Raw genomic sequence first — 14,035 nt, 5'->3', positions numbered from 1 at the left:
TGAATGTACCAAGGAGATCAGAGCCTGGAGATGATCAGGCCAACACTGGCAGGACTGGTAGGAAATAAAAGTCCTGAAGGGAAATCAAGTCACTTTCCCACCCTGACAGGCCTTAAGCAAAAGGATGCTTCCCAATGTTAGGAGGCCTCTTGTGTAAGGGGAGACTGAAGGAAAACACAGTGGAACAGTCTCAAACTTACCATGGTCACTGTATCGCCTCTGCTTCTGGCTGGAAGAAACACTTCTCTGCACCTTGTGGTGAGGAGACTGGCCAGTGCTGTTGTTGAGGTCACTGCTTGGCCTAACCTTAGCAAGTGAGAGATTGCTGCTAGAACTGGAGTCACTAGCATCCAGCTGAGAGAAAATGAGAAGAACAGAGCAAACCACAACACGGACCCAAATGGTACGTTAGGAAACTAAACTTCTCGTAACACATAAACCTCTCACAAACAGTTCATTCACAGATGAAGAAGCACCATGTACAAAAACGACAACCTTACATTTGGGCAGACGTATTTTTCTGACTGCTGAAAAGCTCATGAAAGGACGGGTATTTATGCGCTTTTTAGGCTTTTTCAAATAACGTAAAACACTCTCTATTTACTTCACCTGATACTTTATATCACTTCCAAACCATTAATGACCACAGGCTAACTTATGATGTTCATGTCTGGGACAACATCCAATGTTACAGTTACCATCTCAAAGTTGAAACAGGCGCTCCTAAAGGTGATAGCAGTTAGGTTCATCCTTTGCAGGCCAATTTCAAAATTACATACCCAATGTTATACATGTTAACAAAATAAACACTAAGAAAAGAGCTTTTGAAACTGATCATTTACATAAAAGTTGTATTAGCTTTTTCCAAGTACTCTTACCTCTGAAGATTTTCTTCCCAACAACAAATATGTAGCTGTGATTTCATCATATTTCATTTTACTAAGAGATTCTTGAATTTCTTCTTGTGAATATCCCATTCCCACCATAATATCTAAAAGAAGGGCATAATACAGTTGATGTGTTTTGTCTGGATACGAAATCACTGTGTTAGATATTAAAATAATTTCCTTTACTCCACTCTAAACATCATAGATTTTCTAATTTAAATGGGCGGTTGGTTTACTTCTGAGTAACTAAGGAATAACACAGGAAACTACAGGTGAGTTCCTAATATCACAAAACAGATAAGCTGACTCATATAACTTATGTTTCGCTTCCCACCATTCACATCTGAGGTGTATCCATACGAGTCAAAACAGAAATATGTCACTTGCACACACACAAGCATGGAGGCACAGAGTAATTACCTATTCTCTTCTGGTCTGAGATGTCCAGTTCTGGTTCAACAAATGGTTTAAGTTCATCTTCTTCGTGCCCTGCGTTGATCCACCTGTCCTTCATGATTTGCTGAAAGGTGAACTGTTCATTAGCAGCATAAAATAAAACATGCTAATAACCACAATATTTAGAAAAAATTATTTTCAACATTTCATGGATTACAGCTCAAAAGGTAACTTTAAAAAAATGTTTCTGGGTGCCTGAGTGGCTCAGCCAGTGAACGTCCGACTCTTGTTTTCAGCTCAGTTCATGATATCACAGTCTTGTGAGATCAAAGCTCACAACGGGCTCTGTGCTGACAGCATGGAGCCTGCTTGGGATTCTCTGCCCAACCCCCCCCCCCCGCCCCCCGAATCCCCTGCATGCCCACGTGTGTGTGGTCACTCTCTCACTCTCAAAATAAATAGATAAACATTAAAAAAATGTTTTGGGGAACCTGGGTGACTCAGTCCAGTTGGGCGTCCAACTTCAGCTCAGATCTGATTCCACTGTTTGTGAGTTCGAGCCCCATGTTGGGGCTCTGTGCTGACAGCTCAGAGCCTGGAGTCTGCTTCAGATTCTGTGTCTCCCTCTCTCTCTGCCCCTCTCCTACTCTGTCTCTTTCTCTCAAAAATAAATAAACGTTAAAAAAAGCTACAAAAAAAAAAAAAGTTTTAATGCCTCAATTCCTGCTTTAAAAGCCCCAGGGCAGTATTCTCATACAAACCAAGCAAAGTTCTACAAATACCTTAAAGACCCTCCAAAGTTGTTACTTACTTTGCACTTATGCAATTACCTCTAGAGTGCCTCGTTTTATTGGATTTAGCACCAGGAAACGTTTGAGAAGGTTTTCACAGTCTGTGGACATGTAGAAAGGGATTCTGTATTTCCCTCTTAATACTCTTTCTCTCAGTTCCTTTGGGGATGGAGGGAGGAAAGAAAACTAGTGAGTCAACTTTTAGGTTAAAAAAGAACCAGTGAGACCCCATGATACTGACAGATTCTTATAATATCAACCCTCATCATTTTATAAAATCTTTTGCATTCTGAAGAACGTGGATGCAACTGGTTCTAATACCTTTAGGTTCTGTCCGTCAAAGGGGAGCGACCCGCTGACAAGAGTGTAGAGGATGACGCCCAGGCTCCACACGTCCACTTCTGGCCCGTCGTATTTCTTGCCCTGGAAGAGCTCTGGGGCTGCATATGGAGGACTGCCACAAAACGTATCCAGTTTACTGCCAACAGTAAATTCATTGCTAAAACCAAAGTCAGCTATTTTAATGTTCATATCAGCATCTAACAATAGATTTTCGGCCTAGAGGGAAAACATCAAGACAAAAATGAAATTTAACCAAAATATAATTAGAACTGTGATAGAATTAGGCATTTCATAAAAGCTTTTTGTAATGATATCAAGTTAATATATCCTAATGAATAAAATGAGAAAACATTCTTTCTAGAGGAAAAAAAAAAACCAGCCCTGAAGATAATTAGAATTTCTAATTCTTTTTTTTTTTTTTTTAAGTAATTGCCACGCCCAATGTGGGCTCAAACTCACAACCCTGGGACCAAGAGTCAGATGCTCTACTGATTAAGCCAGCCAGGCGCCCCAGAATTTCTAATTTTTTTGAACATTAACAACCAGTAACAGATATGAGGTATAGATTAACTGGCAATAATTTAAACAACCAATGCCCATGATAAAAAAAAAAAAAAAAAAACAACCCTTGAAATAGCTTTTCAATTAATAATGATAAACAGCTTTTAAAAAATGAAAACTTGTTTTAAGTGGACAACCATGTTTCATAAAAACTGCCAAAGAGCTGTGCAATGGCTATTATTGGCGAGGGAGAACCTAGGCCTCATAGAAGATACACAGCCAGCCACTTTCATTTATTTCAACAAACATTTACCACATGCCAATCACATACCAGGAACAGACATGGTGTCTGACGTACAATGATGAATAAGATAGATGGGGTCTTGCCCTCAAAGAGCTCATAGGTTGGAGGGGGAAAGGGCAGAAAGTCAAGTAGCCACACTCTGACCTGAGTGCCAAGACAGGAGGTGTGGGGAGTTGTGGGCCTAGCACTGAAGGAGCAGAAAGGTCTCCTAGAGGGGCGAAATCGAAGCCACTGCCTGGAGGCTTGGTCAATAGTAGTGGGTGTGTTGGCCCGCAGAATACAGTCTGAAAACCCAGGAGGAAAGATAGACCATGTTTTACTCAAGAAACTGAAAGACAGTATATGGAAAAGAGGTGCAGGGGATATGGCGATGGCTGAATCACAAAGGGCTAGTTGAGTGACTGGTAGGAAGTTTGAGTTTTCAACCTAATGGCAATGGAAAGCCATTAAAGAGTCACTCAAACAAGAAAGCGACAATGTTATTTGTGTTCTTAAAAGAGCACTGTGGTTGTAATGTGTAAAACAGACAGGACAGGGAGAAGCAAGATTGGAAGCAGGGAAGACCAAGCAAGAAGCTAGTGTACAAGATGCTGGTGGTCTAGATGAGAACAGTGGTAACAGGGACAGAGAAGAGTGTGCTCAAGACAGGTTTAGCAAAAGGGCCTGGGAGCTGAGAGGGCAGCAGAGCAAAGGAGACTGAGGCACCGAGGGACACAAGCACCAGAACGAGAGGTGAACATTCTGGGGCAGCAATGAAGAAGGCAGGCTGTGGACCTGAGCAGGGGCGCAGGTGGTGTGGTCAGACAGCTGGGCACCAGACTGCAGAAGACAGCTCTGGCTGCAGGCATGGATCCAGGACTCGCCAGCATGCAGGTGGCCCCTGCAGCTACCAGTGCAGGTGCGAAAGCAGCACGGGTGGGTATGGGAAACAGGGAGGAATGTGGACAATGTTTGGGGAGATATGTGGCAAAGGCGGAGAGAGAAAACGGAGGGTATCTGGAAGGGGACGTGGGGTGAAGAGGTGTTCTGGTGGAAGGTAGTACAGCCTTGAGCATGTTTTTGTAAAGGCTGCTGGTGAGGAGCCAGCAGGTAGAGAGGGTGGATGAAGAAACAGGAGTCAGGACCCAGGACCCAGAGGCAGGGCCTGCAGGGCCAACCTACTGACCGTAACAACAGGAAGGGGGCATGTGGTACAGCTTACTCTGGGAAACCAAAGGAGTTCCTGCCCGGTGGAAACTAGAAAACCTTATCCTATGCCAAGAGCGAGGGCAGAGGCGAAGGAAGGATGGTGCAGCAGGTCTCCAACGGCACTGCTGTTAACAGAAGACAATGCTGACCAGAGAAACAGAGGGGGCCAGGTGGCGCGGAGGGCACTGTCCAAGTGACAGCACACGTCTCGGAGGCCCCCAGCTGTTTGGCAGCATGATGGTTTTTCTCCAGAGACCAGCTATGAGCTACGTTAATTGAAATGTAAAATATTTTTAATAAACTTCCCACTTCTTTCTTCTTAATACCAAAACCTGATTAAAAGGATCAATTATTATAGGATCTATTTTTTTCTTATTTAATAACACAGTCTAATCTGTGACCGCTAGGAAAACTGAGTGCACGCAGATAGAGCACACGCTCACAGACTAAGGGCCCCGCAACTCACCTTGAGGTCTCTGTGAACAATCCGCTTTTGGTGGCAGTACTGGACTGCAGACACTATCTGCACAGGAGAGACACAAGGTTATTAATCATCATTAAGAAGAAAAGACTCCATTGATGTTCACACATGCCGAATACTTAGCGATCACCTGAATGTGTGGATCTCTGAAAGTAATTTTCTTGTGCTTTGAGCTTTCCAATTCGGAGAAATTCAGGGGTGAGGGTGAGAAGAGAAGGGTGAGGATGTTTTCGCTGCTCTCTAGTTTTAACTGTAAAGTCTCCTTTGGGACCTACCCCTTGACATTCCGGTTCTTTGGGAATGGTGCCAGGGTCCAACAAATCACCAGGATCTTGAGGACCCTCTTTGTCCCCAGACCCAGGATCGGACGGCTCGGGTGCAAGCTTCCCATACTCATGTAATTAACTCAAAACCAAACTGGCAGCTACAGACTATCAATGGTCAGGCGTCCATCCAGGTCAGGTCTCCTCTGTTAATCACTTCTCTTCCCAGTCAGACTGCTCCTTATAACACTCTCTTCCTTTTAGCTGATGCGGGTGCAAAGACAGCAAAACTTACTTCACCTCTCTGAGGATCAGTTTCCTCTTCCTCAAAGTGGAAGAGTAACTGTTGTCACGTGTGAACTACAAACTATGGAATGGTTGTGTGCTCCATCGGTCAGGGTCCCTTCCACACTCAGCAAATGGTATGCTTTTATTTAGTCCACTTTGGATTATTCCTGTGATTGGTACTGCTGATTAAACAACTATTTTGCTGAAATTTCACACTTCCGCCTAACTTTTTAAGAAGTCTCCTTTTCTAAATATGAAAGTTTTAGATGCTCATTATAGGAATTTTAGGAAATACAGAAAGGTATATCTAAGTACATGACTCATAACATCTCTTGTTGTTTTACTGTATCTGCTTCTAGTCTTTTCGTTGGCATTATGCCTGCGTAACTATGTATGACCACATACACACAAAACTGGGGTTCTAAAGCTTTCTCCAGATCATCATCAGCTTTTAGTTGTAAGCCCCACACACCCACCTACACTGGACATAAACATTCAGAGAGGCTGTTTTTTAAGGAGGCTCCGCACCCAGTGTGTGGTATGAGCTCACTGAAGAGTCGCATGCTCCTACTGATTGAGCCGGCCGGGCACCCCAGGCTGTTTTATCAATTTGCATTTTGGTTCAAAACAAGCATCAAGGAGAAGCTGGACTGGGGTTAGGGTGAGGTGATGTCAAAATCAGGGCTTCACTAAGCAGCTTCATACTTCATAAAGTGAATAGTCACAAGATCAGATCAGATCCACTTATCACCAACAAAGAATAGAAAATTTCTAATGGTAAAGTACGGTTTAGAACACTTGTTACCTTGGATTAGCATTTACACTTGTTCTAGTCTGTCTGCATGAAAACTGAGAAAATGACATTGCTTTGTTTTCCCAAGACAAACACGTTTATTGCCTGAAACACAGGTAGAGTTTACCTTCCTTCTGCCTGATCTGATTTTCCCTCTCCCGCCATACTGAGATTCCCCTACAGGTTATTTCCAAACTCTGTTTTTGAACCAGATTTGACCATCTCCCATCCTTCCTGAAAGAGATCACAGAACTTCTCCTACCTTAGAACAAGTGAACCTAAAGCCACAATAGCCTGAAAATGGTCAACTTTAAATCACTGCGGTATTTTTTGCATTCTTTTAAGCTAGAAACAATTCTTTCTTTAAAAAAAAAAACAAAAAACAAAAACTGAGGATCTGTGTGTTTTCCAGATTGAAATATGAACACAAGCCTAATTTGCCTCTAGCCAGACAGGAGACAACAGAGGCAGCAACGTTACCAACCCCCTAAGAAGAAGGTGAGGAAGGAAGACGGAGCCGGGAATCTAGTCTTTCTCTCTGAAAACAACAGAGCTCTTGTTCAAAAGCTTAAAACCACACAAGCAGTCACTAGGAGGAGAATGGCGAAGGAGACATCACCTGCTAACGGATGTGAAAAGAAAGGCCTATTTCTGACACAAAACATGATCCTACCAAGTGTACTTTTTGTACGGCATACCTTCTTCTTTGCCACAAACAGGAAAACGTATTCAAGTAAGGATGGCTTATAAACTTTTGGAAAGCATGGCTATTCGAATCAGAGCAAAGAGGAAACACCAGTATCTCACTTGATCCTTCCAGGCTTAAGTGAGGGGTCTTAAGGAAATACTAAGGCAAGAAGAAAGAATTACATTAAATTGTAAGCAGTGTAAATCAAGTCATTCGTAGGAAAGGCACATACACTATCTTTCCTGGACAAACTAATAGGTTCCTCAAATAAAGAACTCAGAATTTCTGCAGAAAATTTAAAATAACTGAGCAAGTGCCTCAAGCTTTGGGGTAGTCGATGTCCAAGCCCCTCTGACAAGTGAGACCCCGCCAGGGGGCTGGGTAGAGACGGAAGAAGTGAGGGGCAGTTACAGGGTTAAGCACCGAGCTGCTTCCCTGGAGAAGGTCAGGCTCAAACCTGTTGTTGCTGGCTGGCGCTAAGCAGCCCGCTCCTCACAGTCAACAGACCACGTTCACATAAATGTGTGCAAGTTAGACAGATTCATCTGAGTGGGAAGGAACTGAAGTTTTAGGAGGAAAGAAAAAAAAAAAATCTTGGCTTTTAAGGGGCCAACTTACAAAAATTAAGAGTACAGTTATGGGAAGGGCCAAACAGGCTTGTCTTGTAATAAAGAGAACCTTGAGCTTCCCTCCACAGACCACAGAATAAAATGATAGGAGAACTGGAAAGTACTTCAAAGTTTATCATTCAAGTACAAATTCCAATTTTTGAGCTAGAAAAACTGAGGATATGAGAAGTTAAACAATAGCCAAAAGTTAGTTTCAAATTTTGATATTTAATAGGTTTTAATTCAAAGTATCATTAGTATTTAAGCTTTTAAATTAAATTTAAGGAACAGAAGTTAATCTGAGTAGCAAGTTCTTTTTTTTTTTTTTTTTTTAAATTTTTTTTTTTTTTTCAACGTTTATTTATTTTTGGGACAGAGAGAGACAGAGCATGAACGGGGGAGGGGCAGAGAGAGAGGGAGACACAGAATCGGAAACAGGCTCCAGGCTCCGAGCCATCAGCCCAGAGCCCGACGCGGGGCTCGAACTCACGGACCGTGAGATCGTGACCTGGCTGAAGTCGGACGCTTAACCGACTGCGCCACCCAGGCGCCCCAGCAAGTTCTTAACTGTAAATACCAGACTAAGCAAAAGAGGCAACTGTTAAAAGAAATCTGGAAAATCAACTAAAATTGTCTTTCCAAATATTATGAAATCTTTAAAGACTACTGTCTATACCTCTACTGTGGCAACCTTATAGATAAATAAAACAAAAAAATTAAAGGTTCTGAAACGAGGCTATACTGCCGTCTAAATACAGAACTGATTGATGTCTAGCAAAGTACAGAGTTAATTTAATGTTTTTATTTGTTTTGACAGAGAGAGTGCACGTACATGTGAGTGGGGGAGGGGCAGAGAGAGCAGGAGGGAGGGAGAGAGGGGGGAGAGAGGGGGGGAGAGAGAGAGAGAGAGAGAGAGAGACAGAGAGACAGACAGAGAGAGAGAACCCCAAGCAGGATAGAGCCTCATGCGCTGGATCCTAGGAACAGTCAGATCATGACCTGAGCCAAAATCAAGAGTCAGACGCTTAATCGCCTGAGCTCCCCAGGCGCCCCAGTACAGAGTTAGTTTAAAAGCAGTAAAGGGGGTGCCTGGGTGGCGCAGTCAGTTAAACGTCCAAATTCAGCTCAGGTCATGATCTCACAGTTTGTGGATTCAAGCCCCACGTCGAGCTCTGTGCTAACAGCTCAGAACCTGGAGCCTGCTTCTGTTTCTGCGTCTCCCTCTCTCTCTCTCAAAAATAAGAAACATTTAATTAAAGGAAGGAAGGAAGGAAGGAAGGAAGGAAGGAAGGAAGGAAGGAAGGAAGGAAGGAAGGAATAAATGCGGTAAAGTATCCTGCTCCTTTTCTGTGTCTATATCAAGGATGGGCAAATCATGGCCTTCAGGCTAAATCTGATCCACCACTTGTAAATAAAGTTTTGTTGGAACACATTCGTTGGAGCATATTCTTTAACAAACTGTCTACAGCTGTTTTTGTGCTACAACAGTCAAGTTAGATGGCTGTGACACAGGCTGTGTGGCCCACAAAGCCTGAAATATTTACTCTCTGGCGCTTTACAGAAAGAGTTGCCTGATTTGTAATCTAAAAAAATAGGAGAATATAACGATTAAGAATTTGAGTTTTTGAGTCAGAGGACCTGGGTCTGAATCACTGGCAGGTCTGCTACTTGCCAGACGTCATATTTTGGGCAAATTATTTAATCTTCCTGTGCCCCAGTTTCCTTATCTTTAGCAAATGAGCACAAGACCCCTTAATTCACAAAGGCTGCAGCAAGATTCACATTAATGTAGATAAAGCACTTATCCCAATATCTGGTAGGTAATGATCCATCAGTAAGTAGTAATTATGATTAATAAAAACAGGGAAGTTAGGTCACCTTTGTATTTAAAACCTGCTTATTAAAATGAGCGTGTCTTTGGGGCACCTGGGTGGCTCAGTTAGTTAAGCATCCGACTTCGGCTCAGGTCATGATCTCACGGTCCGTGGGTTCGAGCCCCGCGTCGGGCTCTGTGCTGCCAACACAGAGCCTAGAGCCTAGAGCCTGCTTCGGCTCCTCTGTCCCTCTCTCTCTTTGCCCCTTCCCAGCTCGTTCTCTCCCTCTCCCTCTCTCAAAATAAATAAATAAATAAACTTAAAAAAATAAAATGAATGTGTCTTTGAAGAGCAGGGTGAAGACAAAACTAATAATGAACTGTGGGACTGTGATACTCCTCTTGCTAAAAACCGGGAGATGGTTTTAATTAATGCAATCATAGGTGTTTTGAAAGACTAGAATTTTGAGGCTCAACTGTCAAAAGTAAGGTTAAGCGTGAGACTAAAATTCTGATAAAGCTAGAAATAGAACCCACAGTCATTTCTAGCACAGTGCCTTAGGCATGAAAGGCACTTAATGAATTTTGTTGACCCGAATGGCCAACCCCCTGCTCCATCCAATGGGACTTATAAGCATTTATTGAGGCAAACACTCTTTGCTTCAGGGTTTAAGCAAGATAACTTTATTAAATTAATAAACTGGAGGTGCATCAATTCATACCTGTCTAAATTTAGCTCTTGCTTCTTTTTCCTTCATTCTTCCATGTGCAACCAAGTAGTCAAACACTTCACCTAAAATTGAGAAAAATGAAAGTAAGCATAAGTCCTACTTTGGAGCACTAATTTTCCTATAAATTGATATTTCACTTTTAGGAATGCTCTAATTTTTATTTTTAAATCCAGGTTTGAAGATAAACAGAAACGTGGATTTTGAACTAAGTTAGCCTTAAGTTTAACTGTAGGCAAAAGGTTCACTGATAAAATCTTTAAGTTAGAGAAAACGCTTACAATTAAAATCTCTTACGTTTATACAACTTTTATTTTAAGCATTATGCTTTCAATGTGCTTTCACAAAAACTGAAAACTAACATGGGAAAGTGATTTGTGTTAAAAGAGGAGGACACCTTCATTGTAGGATTATGATAAAAGCAGTTCCTTTCTTCCTTCTTTCCAGAAGTATTTATTGAGCGCCTACTAGTTGCCAGGCACTGCTCTAGGCTCTGGGGAAAGACGGCAGTGAACAGAGCGAAGTCCCTTCCCTCGTGGAGAGTTTACAGTCTAGCAGGGAGAGACAATCAGTAAACAGGCGAAGAGCATCTTGGCTGACGAGGACGGTGGAGCAGACGCGGGGAAGTACGCAGAAAGTGTGTGTGCATGTGCAAGTGCTTTGCTGACTACTGTCAGGGGGTGGACAACGTCCTTGTCTGGGAGAAAGAGTCCGGGCAAAGAACAAGGAAGCCATGTGGCCGAAGAACCATGAACAAGGGAAGGGCACAGAGATGGGAAGAAGGGGTGAGGTCGTAAGAGTCCCGCAGGCTTTGCTCTGAGTAAGAGGAGAAGCAGAGGAGAGTGTGAAATGACTGACCCCTTAAAAGGGTCACTGTGGCTGGGGGGAGGGTGGGGGAGGGTTGGGGAAGGTTGGGGAGAGAACGGAAGGACAAGTGGGCGTAGCGCAGTAATCAGGGCAAGAATGAGGGAGGCTGGGCCTCAGTGGGAAGTGGTGGTAGTCAGGATGCGGCGGGAAGTTCGAGCCAACAGAACGTGCCGGTGGACGTCTGGCTGGTAGTTTACACAGTATTGGTTCCTCAGCAAAAAGGTGACACTACAGAAAATGTATCAGAATTGCCAATTGCTTATCAATTTGGAATAAAGAAACAATACCTCAAATCAACAGAAAAGGGTATTAATTTAGCAAATTAGACATAAAATGTGTTTGGGAAGGCATCCCATCTACTTCATACAAATAAAGAATATTTCCATCAGCTTAGTGACAACTTTCAACTAAAAGATTTTTATACTTAAAAAATGCTTAGTTTCAGAACATAACAAATACTTCTGGGGAAAAAGTTGCTCTGAATTGCACATTAATGTCTCCAACTTCTAAGCTTCTAGCCCTAACTGAAACATTTTTAAATAATGGATGGGCATAAATACTGTATTTTCAAGTTCTCATTTGACTGCATAATGATCTTTTCAAAGGCATTACATAATGTTAATTTACACTACACGATTCGTGTTAACTATGATGAATTATGAAGTTAAATGTCAGTTAAGTAAAATGTCAGCATTTTCTAAGCGAATGACCTTTCTGTTTGCAGAACAGTATACAATGTCAAAACAAGTGGTTAAAAAGTGAAAACCACTAAAGATATGTGCATATCCTATGAAAAACGGTTTTGACTTAAAAAAATTAATGGATTAATTAAACCCACTAGTTGTTGTAGAGTAACATGGAGAAAGGTCTGTCAATATAATTTTAAAATAGTATTTTTATAAATTCAAAATTTATAAATTATAAACCTCTTAAGAGATTTGGAACCATGAAGTCACACTCACAATTACTAAGTTACAAATCAGGAATTCAACTTATAAATCAGGAATTCAACCCAGATCTCTTTATTTTCCTCATTAAAAGCGTATTAGCACTCAGATTAAGTAGCTAAACTGAAAAGCTCAAAAGGCAATTTATTAGGAAAAAGAGAGCAAATAGTGGCTCTCCCCACCCAGGTCAGGGACCATGCAGTTTGACAGGAAGCCCTTCGTCCTAGCTCAGGTCCTGCCACTACCTAGCAGTGGCGCTGCTGGCATAGAACAACCTATCAGAGCTTTACTTTAAAAATTACTTAAAATTTTTTTGTGGGAGCGCCTGGGTGGCTCAGTCAGTTAAGCGTCCAACTTCGGCTCAGGTCATGATCTCACAGTTCGTGAGTTTGAGCCCCTCGTCAGGCTCTGTGCTGACAGCTCGGAGCCTGGAGCCTGCTTTGGATTCTGTGTCTCTCTCTGCTCCTCCCCCTGCCCCATGCTCTGTCTCTGTCTCTCAAAAATGAATAAACATTAAAAAAAAAAATGTGGGGCTCAAACCCACCGATTGTGAGATCACGACCTGAGCTGAAGTCGGACGCTTAACTGACTGAACCACCCAGGCGCCCCCCCCGCCCAAAGTTGCTTTAAATTAAGTAAATTAATTTACTTTAAAAATTAAGCAGTTACCTTGGATGACTTCTAAGATTCCTTCCAATTCTAAAATTCTATGATTCTACCAAACTGAAAAATACCAGGCTAGGGAGGAGTAGGTAGTCAATTTATGAAACTCTGGGTTGTTCCAAATGGCAAATGTATCAACAATAAAACAGATGTCCTGGAGACAGTGCTTTGTTGAGCTGATTAAAACAGCCCAAGCCAGAAAACCACATCACCAATGAACAGTGCCCGTTACAGCGCTGAGCCCCGCACTGAGCCCTCAAAGGAGGGCTGTGTTAGCATGTCCACTAAGAGGCTCAGAGACATGTTAATTTATCAGGTCACACTGTCAATGAGAGGCACTGGCTGGACTGACTCCACGTCTGTGTTTTTAAAAGCCCACCCTCTTTCTACTAAAAGTGGATGTTTCTAAGATGTTTTTGCCTTGCCCCTACAGAAGAGCAATCTCTATGACCCCTAAAATACATGGGAACAGAAAGCCACGACCAACTGACCACTCAGGAGAGGCTATCGACTGTCAGAAGGCTCGGGCTCCAGGCCTGACAGCGTGACCACAATGACTTCCCAGCCTCCATTTCTTCAAGGGTAAAAAGCCCATCCTTCACTGCCTGGCCACATCAAGGAGTCATTGTGAAGGTCAAAGGAGATCAGGTAAGAGAAAGCACTTGTGCGCTGCAGAAGCTACACCAATGAAAAGGTTATGAACATAATTCTGTAACACAAGTAGAAAGCATTAGAATTCCATATAGATTTTTGGTTCTGCAATTAAGTTTCAGTTCTTCCTACTACTCCTTAATTGTGGAAAATCCCAAATAATTCTCAAATCAAACATTTAAACTCTAAATCAGACAACTAATACTGAATTAGGGGTACGAAAAAGTAGTGTCAAAGGTTTGCCTGTTGTAAACTCATTCTTGCCCACAACAGGTTGACAATCTTTTCATTGCAAAGAGGCTGTGACTCAATTTTCTGACTGATCAAAGTGCTAACAATAAAATAAAACTCTATTGTAATCAAAACAGTCAAAGCTATACTGCAGAGTTAAGCAGAATATGTCCCCAGTAATTTGTAATTTCATAAATGCAGCTCAGTTCTTATTTGCTGAGTATCTGCTATGTGCCGGGCACCATGTAGAGGTAGGAGCATGCAAGGACCAGTAAGAAAGCTTCCACCGTCGAAAGACAAGGAGACTCACATGTGGTCCAAAAACTACAAGCCTAACCCAACCTCAACCCCAAAATGACAATCTTTGTAAAAGACAATAGTTATATACACGCATTTCAGAAAAATGGCTATATGTATACAACCCTGCAGGCAAAAAATGACTAATCCTTAATCTTTAAGGAAAATCTAAATGTATGCACTGCAACCACCATTTCTGGCCTTGGGAAAGAGGAACACCAATGACATTATTATCTGATAAAGAAAACCATCCAATATACAGTACACATTTATTTCAAACAGGCTAAGGCACTGATACATTTAAAAAT

The 14,035-nt window shown here is 42.2% G+C and overlaps 1 protein-coding gene across 10 annotated transcripts in view; it reads right to left on the bottom strand.

Moving 5' to 3' along the window:
* The window catches only part of MARK3 (microtubule affinity regulating kinase 3), a 113,132-nt gene that overhangs the window by 24,515 nt on the left and 74,582 nt on the right, over nt 1–14,035 (bottom strand). For 7 of the 10 annotated variants that reach the window (XM_043557080.1, XM_043557082.1, XM_043557081.1 and 4 more), the window contains 7 exons: nt 10,066–10,136; nt 4,876–4,932; nt 2,396–2,632; nt 2,114–2,233; nt 1,308–1,407; nt 879–991; nt 201–354 (listed from right to left, as the gene is read on the bottom strand). In XM_043557080.1, coding sequence (XP_043413015.1) covers nt 201–354; nt 879–991; nt 1,308–1,407; nt 2,114–2,233; nt 2,396–2,632; nt 4,876–4,932; nt 10,066–10,136 — 852 coding nt within the window. The remainder of the gene's footprint in view (nt 1–200; nt 355–878; nt 992–1,307; nt 1,408–2,113; nt 2,234–2,395; nt 2,633–4,875; nt 4,933–10,065; nt 10,137–14,035) is intronic. The other 3 variants (XM_043557083.1, XM_043557087.1, XM_043557089.1) reach the window with 2 other exon arrangements.

Source organism: Prionailurus bengalensis, chromosome B3, assembly GCF_016509475.1.
Source record: "Prionailurus bengalensis isolate Pbe53 chromosome B3, Fcat_Pben_1.1_paternal_pri, whole genome shotgun sequence".
Lineage (NCBI taxonomy): Eukaryota > Metazoa > Chordata > Mammalia > Carnivora > Felidae > Prionailurus > Prionailurus bengalensis.
Note: the sequence above shows the minus strand (reverse complement) of the source record. Positions and strands in the feature narration are given on the sequence as shown.